Below are 19,227 nucleotides of genomic sequence, written 5' to 3'. Positions count from 1 at the left end.
AATCGGAGTCAAAAATCAGACGTAGAATCACATGTAGTGAGCAAGAGGCATTAACCTGTATTTAGCTGTGAGAGAGAGGCTTGGCAGTGAATGGAAGGTGAGCCATTATTAGATACACACTGGCTGGGTGTAAATCACCATTATACAGTAATAATAACTGGCATGTGGAAAATCAGCACTCACCTTTTTTTAGCATTCTCATATAGATCATCACACAGATCACCGCCAGTAATGTACTGATCACAGCAGAGACAATTCCAGTTCCAATTATTGTTCCACGGTCATATTTTTTCTTTGCGGCTGCAAGCAAGATATTTCAGTTATAGTGTGCTTTTATGGAATACCATTGTTGTGCCCTTTGCTCTATGCAATAATTAACTGAAAATAAAGGCACGGAGGAAAAAAAAAACTAGCATTTCCCTAATTTAAATAACATATGTTTTCCAATAAGATTTAATAAAGTCATGAGATCCTGTGCATATTTTACACAGAGTGACTCCCCATTCCTTCTCCAGGAGGGGAGGAGTTTGTTATTAATTGCCACAATTCATGGCCCCATGTGGAGATAATCAATACCACTTCATGTAACTCCCTACTTACAAACAACTGAGTTACAAACATCTAATACAAACACAGTTGTGCTCATCATGTACAAAATGTACTCTACAGTTTGTGGGTGAATACTGCATAGATACAGCATAGCAGTGCACATCTTTCCACTGCATCTGTGTGACTGCACACTGTATTAGAGCAGTGCATATCTTTCCACTGCATCTGTGTGACTGCACACTGTATTAGAGCAGTGCATATCTTTCCACTGCATCTGTGTGACTGCACACTGTATTAGAATAGTGCATATCTTTCCACTGCATCTGTGTGACTGCACACTATATTAGAGCAGTGCATATCTTTCCACTGCATCTGTGTGACAGCACACTGTATTAGACCAGTGCATATCTTTCCACTGCATCTGTGTGACTGCACACTGTATTAGAGCAGTGCATATCTTTCCACTGCATCTGTGTGACTGCACACTGTATTAGAGCAGTGCATATCTTTCCACTGCATCTGTGTGACTGCACACTGTATTAGAATAGTGCATATCTTTCCACTGCATCTGTGTGACTGCACACTATATTAGAGCAGTGCATATCTTTCCACTGCATCTGTGTGACAGCACACTGTATTAGACCAGTGCATATCTTTCCACTGCATCTGTGTGACTGTACACTGTATTAGAGCAGTGCATTAGGGTGATCTCACAGCTCAATGGAAAACAGGTGCCAGAAATCCTCTTCCTCCTCCTCCTCCTCCTCCCATGTCCACACAGGCAAGGACAGGATGCTCTAGCGATCTCATGGTGATGTTAGACACGCGGACTTTCTTTAGTCCAACGCCATACTTTAGCCCTTCTGGATCCACCCTCCAACAACGCCTCGACTGGCAGGTAGCCGACTACCTGTTCTTAAAGGGGCACTACAGCGAAAAATTGTAACATTTAAAATATGTGCAAACATATACAAATAGGAAGTACATTTCTTCCAGAGTAAAATGAGCCCTAAATTACTTTTCTCCTATAATGCTGTCACTTACAGTAGGTAGTAGAAATCTGACAGAAGTGACAGGTCTTGGACTAGTCCATCTCTTCATAGGGGATTCTCAGCAAGGCTTTTATTCTTTATACAGATATTCCCTAAAAAGGATTTAACCACTTGCCGACCGCCCACAGCCGATGGGCGGCGGTAAAGTGGACGCCGGAAGGACCGCAATACGCCTATCGGTGGTGTGTCCTTTCGGCATGCAGGGGCAGCGATCGCGTCACTGGTGACGCGCGCTGCCCCTGGCAACAGGCTCCGCCCACCCGCGGCAACATCCCGCCGGCCATACGGAAGCGTTGGCGGGATGTTAACCACTTGAGGACCGCCCCCAGCCGATGGGCGGCGGCAAAGTCCGGGCCTAAACGACCGCAATATGCCCATCGGCGGGGGCGGCTGCGGGCGTGGTAATGCGGCGATTGCATCATTCGTGACGCGATCAGCCGCCAGGGACTGGCTCCGCCCCCTCAAGCTGTAACCCGCCTGCCGTTCGGAAGCGCCGGCGGGTTACTAGCACCCGGATCGCCGCTGTAATAGTGTATAATAGGCTTTGTAATGTATACAAAGCCTATTATACAGGCTGTCTCCTGCCCTGGTGGTCCCAGTGTCCGAGGGACCACCAGGGCAGGCTGCAGCCACCCTAGTCTGCACCCAAGCACACTGATTTCTCCCCCCTTGCCCCCTGATCGCCCACAGCACCCCTCAGACTCCCCCCCTGCCCACCCCCCAGACCCCTGTTTGCACCCAATCACCCCCCTAATCACCCATCAATCACTCCCTGTCACTATCTGTCAACGCTATTTTTTTTATCCCCCCCGCCCCCTCCTGATCACCCCCCCACCCCTCATATTCTCCTCAGACCCCCCCCCCCCCCCTGTGTACTGTATGCATCTATCCCCCTGATCACCTGTCAATCACCTGTCAATCACCCATCAATCACCCCCTGTCACTGTCACCCATCAATCAGCCCCTAACCTGCCCCTTGCGGGCAATCTGATCACCCACCCACACCAATAGATCGCCCGCAGATCCGACGTCAGATCACCTCCCAAGTGCAGTGTTTACATCTGTTCTCTACCCGAAACACCCACTAATTACCCATCAATCACCCCCTATCACCACCTGTCACTGTTACCCATCAGATTAGACCCTAATCTGCCCCTTGCGGGCACCCAATCACCTGCCCACACGCTCAGATTGCCCTCAGACCCCCCCGTATCAATTCGCCAGTGCATTAGTTACTTCTGCTCTTCCCTGTAATAACCCACTGATCACCTGTCAATCACCTATCAATCACCCATCAATCACCCCCTGTCACTGCCACCCATCAATCAGCCCCTAACCTGCCTCTTGCGGGCAATCTGATCACCCACCCACACCAATAGATCACCCGCAGATCCGACATCAGATCACCTCCCAAGTGCAGTGTTTACATCTGTTCTCTACCCTAAACACCCACTAATTAGCCACTAATTACCCATCAATCACCCCCTATCACCACCTGTCACTGTTACCCATCAGATTAGACCCTAATCTGCCCCTTGCGGGCACCAAATAACCCACCCACACGCTCAGATTGCCCTCAGACCCCCCCGTATCAATTCGCCAGTGCATTAGTTATATCTGTTCTTCCGTGTAATAACCCACTGATCACCTGTCAATCACCTATCAATCACCCATCAATCACCCCCTGTCACTGCCAACCATCAATCACCCCCTGTCACTGCCACCCATCAATCAGCCCCTAACCTGCCACTTGCGGGCAATCTGATCACCCACCCACACCAATAGATTGCCCACAGATCCGACATCAGATCACCTCCCAAGTGCAATGTTTACATCTGTTCTCTCCTCTAAACACCCACTAATTACCCATCAATCACCCATCAATCACCCCCTATCACCACCTGTCACTGTTACCCATCAGATTAGACCCTAATCTGCCCCTAGGGCACTCAATCACCCGCCCACACCCTCAGAACGCCCTCAGACCCCAGTCCTGATCACCTCGCCAGTGCATTGCTTGCATCTATTTCCCCCCTCTAATCACACCTTGAGACACCCATCAATCACCTCCTGTCACCACCTGTCACCCTCTAGCACACCTACCCATCAGATCAGGCCCTAATTTGCCCCGTGTGGGGTTCCTGATCACTCGGCCAAACCCTCAGATCCCCCTCAGACCCCCTTCCGATCACCTCCCCAGTGCATTGGTTGCATCTATTTTCCCCTCTAACCACCCCCTGAGACACCCATCAATCACCTCCTGTCACCCCCCCTAGCACTCCTATCCATCAAATCAGACCCAATACAACCTGTCATCTAAGAGGCCACCCTGCTTATGACCGGTTCCACAAAATTTGCCCCCTCATAGACCACCTGTCATCAAAATTTGCAGATGCTTATACCCCTGAACAGTCATTTTGAGAAATTTGGTTTCCAGACTACTCACGGTTTTGGGCCCGTAAAATGCCAGAGCAGTATAGGAACCCCACAAGTGACCCCATTTTAGAAAAAAGACACCCCAAGGTATTCTGTTAGGTGTATGACGAGTTCATAGAAGATTTTATTTTTTGTGAAAAGTTAGCGGAAATTGGATTTTTATTGTTTTTTTCACAAAGTGTCATTTTTCACTAACTTGTGACAAAAAATAAAATCTTCTATGAACTCACCATACACCTAACAGAATACCTTGGGGTGTCTTCTTTGTAAAATGGGGTCACTTGTGGGGTTCCTATACTGCCCTGGCATTTTAGGGGCCCTAAACCTTGAGGAGTAGTCTAGAAAACAAATGCCTCAAAATGACCTGTGAATAGGACGTTGGGCCCCTTAGCGCACCTAGGCTACAAAAAAGTGTCACACATGTGGTATCGCCGTACTCAGGAGAAGTAGTATAATGTGTTTTGGGGTGTATTTTTACACATACCCATGCTGGGTGGGAGAAATCTCTCTGTAAATGGACAATTGTGTGTAAAAAAATTCAAAAATGTGTCATTTACAGAGATATTTCTCCCACACAGCATGGTTATATGTAAAAATACACCACAAATCACATTATACTACTTCTCCTGAGTACGGCGATACCACATGTGTGACACTTTTTTGCAGCCTAACTGTGCTAAGGGGCCCAAAGTCCAATGAGTACCTTTAGGATTTCACAGGTCATTTTGAGACATTTGGGTTCAAGACTCCTCCTCCTCATTTTACAACAACAACAACAAATAACATTTGTAAAGCGCTTTTCTCCCGTGGGACTCAAAGCGCATAAGCATGGCTCCGACCATCGTGGTACAGGGGAAGAATTTTATAAATCTGGAAATGCCAGGCTAAACAGGTGGCTTTTCAGTCTGGATTTGAATAGCTCCAGGGATGGTGCTGTCTTTACTGGGTGTGGTAGGGAGTTCCAAAGAGTAGGGGCAGCATGACAGAAGGCTCTGTCTCCAGATTTTTTGAGGTGCACTCTGGGAGTGACCAAGTTTATAGAACTTGCTGATCTGAGGTTGTGAGAGGTGTGGTGCAGCTTCAGCAAGTCCTTCATGTATCCAGGGCCCAGATTGTGCAGGGATTTGAATGTCAGCAGTCCAATCTTGAAGAGTATTCTCCATTCTACTGGTAGCCAGTGCAGTGAGCGAAGGATCGGTGTAATGTGACAGTGGCGAGGCTGGTTTGTTAGCAATCTGGCAGCAGCATTCTGCACTAATTGCAGGCGACGCAAGTCTTTTTTGGGGAGGCCAGCATAAAGGGCATTGCAGTAGTCCAGCCGTGATGTGATGAAGGCGTGGACTAGGGTTTGAAGATCCTCTGGGGGAATCAGATGTTTAATCTTTGCAATGTTCTTCAGATGAAAGAAGGAAGATTTAACTACAGATGAAATTTGGTTTCTGAAACTCAATTCCCCATCGATTAGTACGCCAAGGCTGCGCACAAGGTTGGAGCTGTTTATGTCTGAATTCCCAATCCTGATTGGTGTTGCTTTAGGGCAGTATAGGAACCCCACAAGTGACCCCATTTTAGGAAGAAGACACCCCAAGGTATTCTGTTAGGTGTATGATGAGTTCATAGAAGATTTTATTTTTTGTCACAAGTTAGTGGAAATTGATATGTATTGGTTTTTTATTCACAAAGTGTCATTTTCCGCTAACTTGTGACAAAAAAAAAATCTTCTATGAACTCACCATACTCCTAACAGAATACCTTGAGGTGTCTTCTTTCTAAAATGGGGTCACTTGTGGGGTTCCTATACTGCCCTGGCATTTTAGGGGCCCTAAACCGCGATGAGTAGTCTAGAATCCAAATGTCTCAAAATGACCTGTGAATAGGATGTTAGGCCCCTTAGCGCTCCTAGGTTCAGGGATGAGCAGAAACTACGCCAGTGCGAATTTACGCATCGTAGTTCGCATCTACGCATCGTAGTTCGTAGGCGAAGTCTCAAAACTACGCTTACGATTTTACGCGTAGCGAAGTACCGTTACGCGTAGTTTACGCCCCTACGCGTAGTTCACATGCGTATTGCGAAGTAAACTATGAATGCGTTATTCGCGTCTGTTTTTCCGCGTACGATTGTATGCATACAAAATTACGCGTTGGAAAAGGGAATGTACGCATAGAAGAGTTACTAGTACAAGCATTTGCAGAGGAATTCATGCGTACATTTTTATGCATAATGGCATAAGCGTCCGCATGTACTACGCTACGCACTACGCGTAATTGCGTATTTTAACGCATAGTGTACAAAATGCATACGAAGCAAATATTTGATCTTGAAGCCGTAGGTTGGCGAAGCGTAATTGCGTAAAACTACGCGCAGTTCCAGCGTAGCGAAGTTGGCTGACTACGACCATCCCTGCCTAGGTTGCAAAAAAGTGCCACACGTGGTATCGCCGTACTCAGGAGAAGTAGTATAATGTGTTTTGGGGTGTATTTTTATACATACCCATGCTGGGTGGGAGAAATCTCTCTGTACATGGACAATTGTGTGTAGAAAAAAAAAATCAAATAATTGTCATTTACAGAGATATTTCTCCCACCCAGCATCTGTATGTGTAAAAATACACCACAAAACACATTATACTACTTCTCCTGAGTACGGCGGTACCACATGTGTGGCACTTTTTTGCACCCTAAGTGCGCTAAGGGGCCCAAAGTCCAATGAGTACCTTTAGGATTTCACAGGTCATTTTGCGGCATTTGGTTTCAAGACTACTCCTCGCGGTTTAGGGCCCCTAAAATGCCTGGGCAGTATAGGAACCCCACAAATGACCCCATTTTAGAAAGAAGACACCCCAAGGTATTCCGTTAGGAGTATGGTGAGTTCATAGAAGATTTTATTTTTTGTCACAAGTTAGTGGAAAATGACACTTTGTGAAAAAAAACTATTAAAATCAATTTCCGCTAACTTGTGACAAAAAAATAAAATCTTCTATGAACTCACCATACTCCTAACGGAATACCTTGGGGTGTCTTCTTTCTAAAATGGGGTCACTTGTGGGGTTCCTATACTGCCCTGGCATTTTAGAGGCCCTAAACCGTGAGGAGTAGTCTTGAAACCAAATGTCGCAAAATGACCTGTGAAATCCTAAAGGTACTCATTGGACTTTGGGCCCCTTAGCGCAGTTAGGGTGCAAAAAAGTGCCACACGTGGTATCGCCGTACTCAGGAGAAGTAGTATAATGTGTTTTGGGGTGTATTTTTACACATACCCATGCTGAGTGGGAGAAATATCTCTGTATATAGACAATTGTGTGTAAAAAAAATAAAAACATTGTCATTTAAGGAGATATTTCTCCCACCCAGCATGGGTATGTGTAAAAATAAACCCCAATACACATTATACTACTTCTGAGTACGGCAATACCACATGTGTGGCACTTTTTTGCAGCCTAACTGCGCTAAGGGGCCCAAAGTCCAATGACCATCTTTAGGCTTTACAGGGTTGCTTACAATTTTGCACCCCCCAAAATGCCAGGACAGTGAACACACCCCACAAATGACCCCATTTTGGAAAGTAGACACTTCAAGGTATTCAGAGAGGGCTATGGTGAGTCCGTGGCAGATTTCATTTTTTAGAAGAAATGGAAACTTTTTTTTTTTTTTGTCACAAAGTGTCATTTTCCGCTAACTTGTGACAAAAAATAAAATCTTCTATGAACTCACCATGCCTCTCAGTGAATACTTTGGGATGTCTTCTTTCCAAAATGGGGTCATTTGGGGGGCATTTATACTATCCTGGAATTTTAGCACCTCATGAAACATGACAGGTGGGCAGAAAAGTCGGAAATGCTTCAAAATGGGAAAATTCACTTTTGGCACCATAGTTTGTAAACGCTATAACTTTTACCCAATCCAATAAATATACACTGAATGTTTTTTTTTTTTTTATCAAAGACATGTAGCAGAATAACTTTCGCGCTCAAATGTATAGGAAATTTTACTTTATTTGAAAAATGTCAGCACAGAAAGTTAAAAAAGTAATTTTTTTGACAAAATTCATGAATTTTTCGATGACTATAATAAAAACGAAAACTCGCAGCAGCAATCAAATAGCACCAAAAGAAAGCTGTATTAGTGACAAGAAAAGGAGGGAAAATTCATTTAGGTGGTAGGTTGCATGACCGAGCAATAAACCGTGAAAGCTGCAGTGGTCTGAATGGAGAAAAAGGCTCTGGTCCTTAAGGGGCGAAAAGACTGTGGTCCTTAAGTGGTTAACCCCTGATCTGCCGCATACAAAGCGCATAATACGCTTTGTATTGTATACAAAGCGTATTATACAGGCTGCCTCCTGCCCTGGTGGTCCCAGTGATCGAGGGACCACCAGGGCAGGCTGCAGCCCTCCTACTGTGCATGCAATAACACTGATCTGCCCCCCCTTCCCTCTGATCGCCCACAGCACCCCTCAGACCCCCCCTGCCCACCCCCCAGACCCCTGTTTGCACCCAATCACCCCCTAATCACCCTTCAATCACTCCCTGTCACTATCTGTCAACGCTATTTTTTAAATTTAGCTCCTAACTGCCCCCTGCAGGCTCCTGATCCCCCCCCACCCACACCCTCAGATCCTCCCCAGACCCCCCCCCCTGTGTATTGCATACATCTATTCTCCCCTGTCAATCACCTGTAAATCACCTGTCAATCACCCCCTGTCACTAACACCAATCAGATCAGACCCTAACCTGCCCCTTGCGGGCACCTGATCACCCCCCACACCCGAAGATCGCCCACACACCCGTCCTCAGATCGCCTCCGAAGTGCATTTTTTACATCTGTTCTCCTCTCTAATTACCCATCAATCACTCCCTGTCACTATCTGTCAACGCTATTTTTTTAGTTTAGGTCCTAACTGCCCCCTGGGGGCTCCTGATCACCCCCCACCCCTCAGATTCTCCGCAGACCCCCCCCTGTGTACTGTATGCATCTATCCCCCCTGTAATAACCCACTGATCACCTTTTACTCACCCATCAATCACCCCCTGTCACTGCCACCCATCAATCAGCCCCTAACCTGCCCCTTGCAGGAAATCTGATCACCCACCCACACCATAAGATCGCCCGCAGACCCGATGTCAGATCACCTCCCAAGTGCATTGTTTACATCTGTTCTCTCCTCTAAACACCCACTAATCACCCATCAATCATCCATCAATCACACCCTATCACCACCTGTCATGGTTACCCATCAGATTAGACCTTAATCTGCCCCTTGCGGGCACCCAATCACCCGCCCACACGCTCAGATTGCCCTCAGACCCCACCTTATCAATTTGCCAGTGCATTATTTACATCTGTTCTTCCCTGTAATAACCCACTGATCACCTGTCAATTAGTGATGGGCGAACACCTGGATGTTCGGGTTCGGGAAAGTTCGCCGAACATGGCCGAGATGTTCGGCATGTTCGGGCCGAACCCCGAACTTTCCGAACATCCAGCTTTTGGGGGCCATATGGGGTCGCAGGCATAAGGGGGGAGCATGCCCCGATCGCGGGGGGGGGGGGGGTCGGAAATTCCCCCCACCCCCTCCGCTAGCGCTCCCCCCTCTGCCCGCTTCCCCATACAAAAGTTTAAGCAAAGTACCTGTAGTGGATGGCCTGGCAGTGGGCGGCACTGTGGAGTGAGGAGGAGGAGTCCGGAGAGTGACGAGTTGAGGGAGGCTGGGCAGCGGGCGGTTCAGCGGAAGTACCCTTGTGGTACTTCCGCCCTTTCTCTGACCTCACGCCCGCTGCCCGGCCTCCCTCAACTCGTCACTCTCCGGACTCCTCCTCCTCACTCCACAGTGCCGCCCACTGCCAGGCCATCCACTACAGGTACTTTGCTTAAACTTTTGTATGGGGAAGCGGGCAGAGGGGGGAGCGCTAGCGGAGGGGGTGGGGGGAATTTCCGACCCCCCCCGCGATCGGGGCATGCTCCCCCCTTATGCCTGCGACCCCATAGGGGGGCAGTATTCGGCCGAACAGGGCCCTGTTCGGCCGAACAGGGGCCCTGTTCGGCGGCCATTAGAAGTTCGGGGCGAACCCGAACTTAAAAGGCCGAACACCATCAGGTGTTCGGCCGAACATCACCCGAACAGGGTGATGTTCTGCAGAACCCGAACAGTGGCGAACACTGTTCGCCCAACACTACTGTCAATCACCTGTCAATCACCCATCAATCACCCCCTGTCACTGCCACCCATCAATCAGCCTATAACCTGCCCCTTGCGGTCAATCTGATCACCCACCCACACCATCAGATCGCCCGCAGACCCGACATCAGATCACCTCCCAAGTGCATTGTTTACATCTGTTCTCTCCTCTAAACACCCACTAATTACCCATCAATCACCCACTGTCACTGCTACCCATCAGTTTAGACCCCTATCTGCCCCTAGGGCACCCAATCACCCGCCCACACCCTCAGAATGCCCTCAGACCCCAGCTCTGATCACCTCGCCAGTGCATTGCTTGCATCTATTCCCCCCTCTAATCACACCTTGAGACACCCATCAATCACCTCCTGTCACGCCCTAGCACACCTACCCATCAGATCAGGCCCTAATTTGCACCGTGTGGGCTCCTGATCACTCGGCCAAACCCTCAGATCCCCCTCAGACCCCCTTCCGATCACCTCCCCAGTGCATTGATTGCATCTATTTTCCCCTCTAATCACTCCCTGAGACACCCATCAATCACCTGCTGTCACCCCCCTAGCACTCCTATCCATCAGATCAGGCCCAATACAACCTGTTATCTAAGAGGCCACCCTGCTTATGACCGTTTCCACAAAATTCGCCCCCTCATAGACCACCTGTCATCAAAATTTGCAGATGCTTATACCCCTGAACAGTCATTTTGAGGCATTTGGTTTCCAGACTACTCCTCACGGTTTTGGGCCCCTAAAATGCCAGGGCAGTATAGGAACCGCACAAGTGACCCCATTTTAGAAAAAAAGACACCCCAAGGTATTCCGTTGATGTGTATGACGAGTTTATAGAAGATTTTATTTTTTATCAAAAGTTAGCGGAAATTGATTTTTATTGTCTTTTTTTTTTACAAAGTGTCATTTTCCACTAACTTGTGACAAAAAATAAAACCTTCTATGAACTCACCATACACCTAACGGAATACCTTGGGGTGTCTTCTTTCTAAAATGGGGTCACTTGTGGGGTTCCTATACTGCCCTGGCATTTTAGGGGCCCTAAACCGTGAGTAGTCTAAAAACCAAATGCCTCAAAATGACCCGTGAATAGGACGTTGGGCCCCTTAGCGCACCTAGGCTGCAAAAAAGTGTCACATGTGGTATCGCCGTACTCAGGAGGAGTAGTATAATGTGTTTTGGGGTGTATTTTTACACATACCCATGCTGGGCGGGAGAAATCTCTCTGTAAAATGACAATTTTTTTATTTTTTACACACAATTGTCCATTTACAGAGATATTTCTCCCACCTAGCATGGGTATGTGTAAAAATACACCCCAAAACACATTATACTACTTCTCCTGAGTACGGCGATACCACATGTGTGACACTTTTTTGCAGTCTAGGTGCGCTAAGGGGCCCAACGTCCTATTCACAGGTCATTTTGAGGCATTTGCTTTCCAGACTACTCCTCACGGTTTAGGGCCCCTGAAATGCCAGAGCAGTGTAGGAACCCCACAAGTGACCCCATTTTAGAAAGAAGACACCCCCAAAGTATTCCGTTAGGTGTATGGTGAGTTCATAGAAGATTTTATTTTTTGTCACAAGTTAGCGGAAATTGATTTTTATTGGGTTTTTTTTCACAAAGTGTCAATTTCCGCTAACTTGTGACAAAAAAAAAATCTTCTATGAACTCATCATACTCCTAACAGAATACCTTGTGGATTTGTCTTTCTAAAATGGGGTCACTTGTGGGGTTCCTAAACTGCCCTGGCATTTTAGGGGCCCTAAACCGTGAGGCGTAGTCTTGAAACCAAATGTCTCAAAACGACCTGTGAAATCCTAAAGGTACTCATTGGACTTTGGCCCCCTTAGCGCAGTTAGGGTGCAAAAAAGTGCCACACATGTGGTATCGCTGTACTCAGGAGAAGTAGTATAATGTGTTTTGTGGTGTATTTTTTACATATACCCATGCTGGGAGAAATTGATTTTTTTTTTTCACAAAGTGTAATTTTCCACTAACTTGTGACAAAAAATAAAACCTTCTATGAACTCACCATACACCTAATGGAATACATTGGGGTGTCTTCTTTCTAAAATGGGGTCACATGTGGGGTTCCTACACTGCCCTGGCATTTTAGGGGCCCTAAGCCATGAGGAGTAGTCTGGAAAGCAAATGCCTCAAAATGACCTGTGAATAGGACGTTGGGCCCCTTAGCGCACCTAGACTGCAAAAAAGTGTCACACATGTGGTATCGCCGTACTCAGGAGAAGTAGTATAATGTGTTTTGGGGTGTATTTCTAGCTTCTATCTGAAAATGGCGCCTGTGAATAATGGCGCACAGTGTTGCCGCTAATCCGTTTGCCGCTTATCGCTATTTAACGTTAAAGCCTTATTGTTATTTAGCGTTAAAGCCTTATCGTTATTTAGCGTTAACACACAGAACTCTCTCTGTACCAATCCCTAACCCATAAACCCCCCCCCCCTGGTGGTGCCTAACCCTAACCACCCCCCTGGTGGTGCCTAACCCTAACCACCCCCTGGTGGTGTATATTGTACTGTATACCTAACCCTACTCTCACACAGAACCCTCCCTGTACCTATCCCTAACCCTAAGACCCCCCTGGTGGTGCCTAACCCTAACCACCCCCCTGGTGGTACCTAACCCTAAGACCCCCCCTGGTGGTGCCTAACCCTAACCACCCCCATGGTGGTGCCTTACCCTAAGACCCCCCTGGTGGTGCCTAACCCTAAGACCCCCTGGTGGTGCCTAACCCTAAGACCCCCCCTGGTGGTGCCTAACCCTAAGACCCCCCTGGTGGTGCCTAACCCTAAGACCCCCCCAGTGCCTAACTCTAACCTTGACAGGGTTACATTAAATCCATTCACCATTTTGCAGTTAAATAACGTCTGCAGTTTGGCTTATGTAGGGCGCTATTGTTAAATAACGTTAGTGTGTGCCACTATTGATAAATAACGTTAGTGTGTGTGCCACTATTGATAAATAACGTTAGTGTGTGCCGTTTTTCTTCTTTTTTCCCTGTGCGCCATTATTATGCAGTACTAACGATAAATCGTGATAAGCGTATCTTTTTAATGCGGCGCCATTTTTATACATAGGCGCTGTGCGCCATTATTCACTGATCCCGTATTTCTACACATACCCATGCTGGGTGGGAGAAATCTCTCTGTACTTCTCCTGAGTACGGCAATACCACATGTGTGGCACTTTTTTGCAGCCTAACTGCGCTAAGGGGCCCAAAGTCCAATGAGCACCTTTAGGCTTTACAGGGGTGCTTACGATTAGGCACCCCCCAAAATGCCAGGACAGTAAACACACCCCACAAATGACCCCATTTTGGAAAGTAGACACTTCAAGGTATTCAGAGAGGGGCATGGTGAGTCCGTGGCAGATTTCATTTTTTTTTTTTGTCACAAGTTAGCAGAAATGGAAACTTTTTTTTCTGTCTCAAAGTGTCATTTTCCGCTAACTGGTGACAGAAAATAAAATCTTCTATGAACTCACCATGCCTCTCAGTGAATACTTTGGGATGTCTTCTTTCCAAAATGGGGTCATTTGGGGGGTATTTATACTATCCTGGAATTTTAGCACCTCATGAAACATGACAGGTGTTCAGAAAAGTCGGAGATGCTTCAAAATGGGAAAATTCACTTTTTGCACCATAGTTTGTAAACACTATAACGTTTACCCAAACCAATAAATATACGCTGAATGTTTTTTTTTTATCAAAGACATGTAGCACAATAAATTTGGACAAAAATGTATACAGAAATTTTACTTTATTTGACACATTTTATCACAGAAAGTTAAAAAAAATCATTTTTTTTTACAAAATTCATGTCTTTTTTGATGAATATAATAAAAACTAAAAATCGCAGCAGCATTCAAATAGTACCAAAAGAAAGCTGTATTAGTGACAAGAAAAGGAGGGAAAATTCATTTAGATAGTAGGTTGTATAACCAAACAATAACCCGTTAAAGCTGCAGTGGTCTGAATGGAAAAAAGGCTCTGGTCCTTAAAGAGGAACTCCAGTGAAAATAATGTAGTAAAAAAAGTGCTTCATTTTTTACCATAATTATGTATAAATGATTTAGTCAGTGTTTGCTCATTGTAAAATCTTTCCTCTCCCGGATTTACATTCTGACATTTATTACATGGTGACATTTTTACTGTGGGCAGGTTATGTAGCTGCTCCTAGCTGTTTTGGCTGTTAGAGACAGCTGTAAACAGCTAATTCCCGTCTGTGAACCTTGTTACATTGTAACAAACTGCCAAAAGTACCGCGGTACTCAGCAGGCGCGGAGCTAGGGGGGGTCGGGGTAGGTCAAGTGCCCCCGGGCGCCGGGTCCCTAAGGGCGCCCAGCTGAGCTGATTTTTAATTTTTTTTGTTTTTCTCTGCGGAGGGGAGCAGCGCAGAGAAGAGAAGAGGGAGAGCTGTGCGGACGGTGGAGAAGGGGGCCATCTCCCCCCTTCTCTCACCTTAGGGCTCTCCCTCCCTCGCTGTCCCCTCCGTTAATGTCCGGGTGTCTGGCGCAGCGGGCGGGACTTACCTCCGTCTCGCTCCAGCGCCGGCCGGAAGTTCGGGTCCCGCAGCCGCTGCTCTGGTCTGGACCAGACCAGAGTAGTGGCAGATCCATCCGCGCTGCGACGAGACGGAGGTAAGTTCCGCCCGCCGCTGCCAGCCACCCGGACATTAATAGAGGGGACAGCGAGGGAGGGAGAGCAGCTCTCCCTCTTCTCTGCGCAGCTCCCCTCCTGCTGGCGAGCCAGGGAGGCAGAGGCGTAGCTAGGGTTTTCAGCGCCCGGGGACAAAGACTATTAATGCGCCCCCCAAAGTCAAGGTCAAAAAGGGGCGTGGTCACATAATAAATGTGGGCGTGGTTATGGGTGGAGCCAAATGTATATGGAGGTTAGCAGGCTCACGCTCACCCACCCTTCCTCAGTATGTACCTTCCAGCATGTTCCAAGACAAATTCAGCAATCATGAGCCCCCCCCCCCATCAAGACAAATTCAGCAATCATGAGGCCCCCAACATAACCAACTCAGCAATCATGAGGCCCCCAACAAGACAAATTTAGCAATCATGAGGCCCCCAACAAGACAAATTCAGCAATCATGAGGCCCCCAACAAGACAAATTTAGCGATCTTGAGGCCCCCAACAAATCATGAGGCCCCCAACAAGACAAATTCAGTAACCATGAGGCCCCCAACAAGACAAATTCAGCAGTCATGAGTCACATAAATAGACAGCATTTCACATAAATAGGTAGAATTCCCCCTTAATATGGTAGACACCTCTCACCTGGCAGCAGTTCTCCAAAATACACTCTATCTGACGTGGTTCCCCAAAAATAGGTAGCCCCAGGTCTATAGTTGTCCCCAGAATAGGTGGCCAGCAGTATAGATGTCCCCAGAATAGGTGGCCAGCGGTATAGATGTCCCCAGAACAGGTAGCCAGGGGTAGAGAGGTCGACAGAACAGGTAGCCAGGGGTATATGTGCCCAGTATATGTAGGCAGGGGTATGTGTGCCCAGTATATGTAGCCAGAGGTATATGTGCCCAGTATATGTAGCCAGGGGTATATATGCCCAGTATATGTAGCCAGGAGAATAATATGTGCCCAGTATATATAGTCAGGCGTATATGTGCCCAGTATATGTAGCCAGGGGTATATATGCCCAGTATATGTAGCCAGGGGTATATATGCCCAGTATATGTAGCCAGGGGTATATATGCCCAGAATATGTAGCCAGGGGTATATATGCCCAGTATATGTAGTCAGGGGGTATATATGCCCAGTATATGTAGGCAGGGGTATATATGCCCAGTATATGTAGGCAGGGGTATATATGCCCAGTATATGTAGGCAGGGGGTATATATGCCCAGTATATGTAGGCAGGGGTATATATGCCCAGTATATGTAGGCAGGGGTATATGTAGTCAGGGGGTATATATGCCCAGTATATGTAGCCAGGGGTATATATGCCCAGTATAAGTAGTCAGGGGGTATATATGCCCAGTATATGTAGCCAGGGGTATATATGCCCAGTATATGTAGCCAGGGGTATATATGCCCAGTATATGTAGCCAGGGGGTATATATGCCCAGTATATGTAGCCAGGGGGTATATATGCCCAGTATATGTAGCCAAGGGGTATATATGCCCAGTATATGTAGCCAGGGGTATATATGCCCAGTATATGTAGGCAGGGGTATATATGCCCAGTATATGTAGGCAGGGGTATATATGCCCAGTATATGTAGCCAGGGGTATATATGCCCAGTATATTTAGGCAGGGGTATATATGCCCAGTATATGTAGGCAGGGGTATATATGCCCAGTATATGTAGCCAGGGGTATATATGCCCAGTATATGTAGCCAGGGGTATATATGCCCAGTATATGTAGCCAGGGGTATATATGCCGAGTATATGTAGGCAGGGGTATATATGCCCAGTATATATAGTCAGGGGGTATATATGCCCAGTATATGTAGTCAGGGGTATATATGCCCAGTATATGTAGGCAGGGGTATATATGCCCAGTATATGTAGCCAGGGGTATATGTGCCCAGTATATGTAGCCAGGGGTATATATGCCCAGTATATGTAGGCAGGGGTATATATGCCCAGTATATGTAGGCAGGGGTATATATGCCGAGTATATGTAGGCAGGGGTATATATGCCCAGTATATGTAGGCAGGGATATATATGCCCAGTATATGTAGGCAGGGGGTATATATGTCCAGTATATGTAGGCAGGGGTATATATGCCCAGTATATGTAGGCAGGGGTATATGTAGTCAGGGGGTATATATGCCCAGTATATGTAGTCAGGGGTATATATGCCCAGTATATGTAGCCAGGGGTATATATGCCCAGTATATGTAGCCAGGGGTATATATGCCCAGTGTATGTAGCCAGGGGTATATATGCCCAGTATATGTAGGCAGGGGGTAGATATGCCCAGTATATGTAGTCAGGGGTATATATGCCCAGTATATGTAGGCAGGGGTATATATGCCCAGTATATGTAGCCAGGGGTATATATGCCCAGTATATGTAGCCAGGGGTATATATGCCCAGTATATGTAGCCAGGGGTATATATGCCCAGTATATGTAGTCAGGGGGTATATATGCCCAGTATATGTAGTCAGGGGTATATATGCCCAGTATATGTAGGCAGGGGTATATATGCCCAGTATATGTAGCCAGGGGATATATATGCCCAGTAAATGTAGCCAGGGGTATATATGCCCAGTATATGTAGTCAGGGGGTATATATGCCCAGTATATGTAGTCAGGGGGTATATATGCCCAGTATATGTAGTCAGGGGGTATATATGCGCAGTATGTGTAGCCAGGGGTATATATGCCCAGTATATGTAGCCAGGGGGTATATATGTCCAGTCCATGTAGCCAGGGATATATATGCCCAGTATATGTAGCCAGGGGGTATATATGCCCAGTATATGTAGGCAGGGGTATATGTAGTCAGGGGGTATATATGCCCAGTATATGTAGGCAGGGGTATATATGCCCAGTATATGTAGCCAGGGGTATATATGCCCAGTATATGTAGCCAGGGGTATATATGCCCAGTATATGTAGCCAGGGGTATATATGCCCAGTATATGTAGCCAGGGGTATATAGGCCCAGTATATGTAGCCAGGGGTATATAGGCCCAGTATATGTAGCCAGGGGTATATAAAAGCGCTTTTGAAAATAGACATATCCCTGAGAATCCCCTTGTAACGATTTGTGGCGCTCTGCAGATCAGAGAGAGCTCGACAGACTAGATAGCGTAACAATGAGTCAGCAAGATCACAAATATTTGATTATGTGGTGATCTGCAGTATCCCCACTAATGCAGATAAATCTGACAAAGGTAATCAGTATCTTACTGATAGTAGATCAACAGAAGGCTCACTAGCACAGAATCAGTACTTTAATAATATTGTGATCACAGGTGATTAGTGCACAGTATACAGGAGTAGTCCTATGTGATAGCCCCCTGGCTGTAAGGACTATCACTAACAGATTGGTCGTACAGGCAAAGTCGGCAACGGATCGGTCAGAGGCAGTACCGGATCGTCAGGCTAATCGTAGGTAGAGATAGCTGAGGTCGGCAAAGGGTCGGGCAGTAAAGGTACAAGCTCAGAAGGCAAAGGCAGTGTCGAGGTCGGGCCAAGGTCGGCAACGAGACAGATAGGCAGAGTACAGAATCGAGAGGCAGAGGATTGGTCAAAAGTTCAGGCAAGATTCATACACAATAATACACAATGAAGTAATAATTACAGCTATCAAACAGATCCTAAGCTAAGTGTGAATTCCCGGCTCCTGCCGGTTCTAACACACTTGGGAACTGACTAAGGTCTGAGAGCTAACACGAAGTATTCGCAACAACAGACAATGAGCAAATGACAACTCCCAGCTTAAATACAGAAAGCAAACTCAAACCGCCCGCCCACAGGGCTGGACCAATCAGCAGCGTGTAATTGGCAGGTTGGTGTCAGCTGACTGCAAGATCAGCTGACCCGTCTCCTCAGATTATAAAGGTCCTGCCGCCCCGCCCGCGAGCGTGCTGACCTAATCTGATGTGCAGAGGAGAGACCTGTCCTGCCAGGGGCTGTGCAAGATGACTGAGAGGATGCGGCCGCCGCTTGGGCGACGTCAGACGCGGAAGCGGCGGCCGCAGCACTCTCCGCTGGTTAGGTAATACTGCTATACCTGACACCCCTATAAAGAGATGGACTAGTCCAAAGCCTGTCACTTCTGTCAGATTTCTACAACCTACTGTAAGTGACAGCAACATAGGAGAAAAGTAATTTATCGCTCATTTTACTCTGGAAAAAAAGTGTACTTCTTATTTGTATATGTTTGCACATATTTTAAATTTTACAGTTTTTCATTGTAGTGCCCCTTTAAGTGCCGATATAGACATTCTGAGTAGCGACGAACCCCTGGACTATTGGGTGCGCAGGCTTGACTTGTGG

General features: G+C 46.9%; 1 protein-coding gene across 3 annotated transcripts in view; it reads right to left on the bottom strand.

The window, feature by feature from the left end:
- LOC137539229 (natural cytotoxicity triggering receptor 3 ligand 1-like) overlaps positions 1-19,227 on the bottom strand; it is a 162,992-nt gene that overhangs the window by 38,013 nt on the left and 105,752 nt on the right. For all 3 annotated transcript variants that reach the window (XM_068261767.1, XM_068261768.1, XM_068261766.1), the window contains exon 4: positions 184-300. In XM_068261767.1, coding sequence (XP_068117868.1) covers positions 184-300 — 117 coding nt within the window. The remainder of the gene's footprint in view (positions 1-183; positions 301-19,227) is intronic.

Source organism: Hyperolius riggenbachi, chromosome 11 (genome assembly GCF_040937935.1).
Source record: "Hyperolius riggenbachi isolate aHypRig1 chromosome 11, aHypRig1.pri, whole genome shotgun sequence".
In the NCBI taxonomy this organism is placed as follows: domain Eukaryota; kingdom Metazoa; phylum Chordata; class Amphibia; order Anura; family Hyperoliidae; genus Hyperolius; species Hyperolius riggenbachi.
Note: the sequence above shows the minus strand (reverse complement) of the source record. Positions and strands in the feature narration are given on the sequence as shown.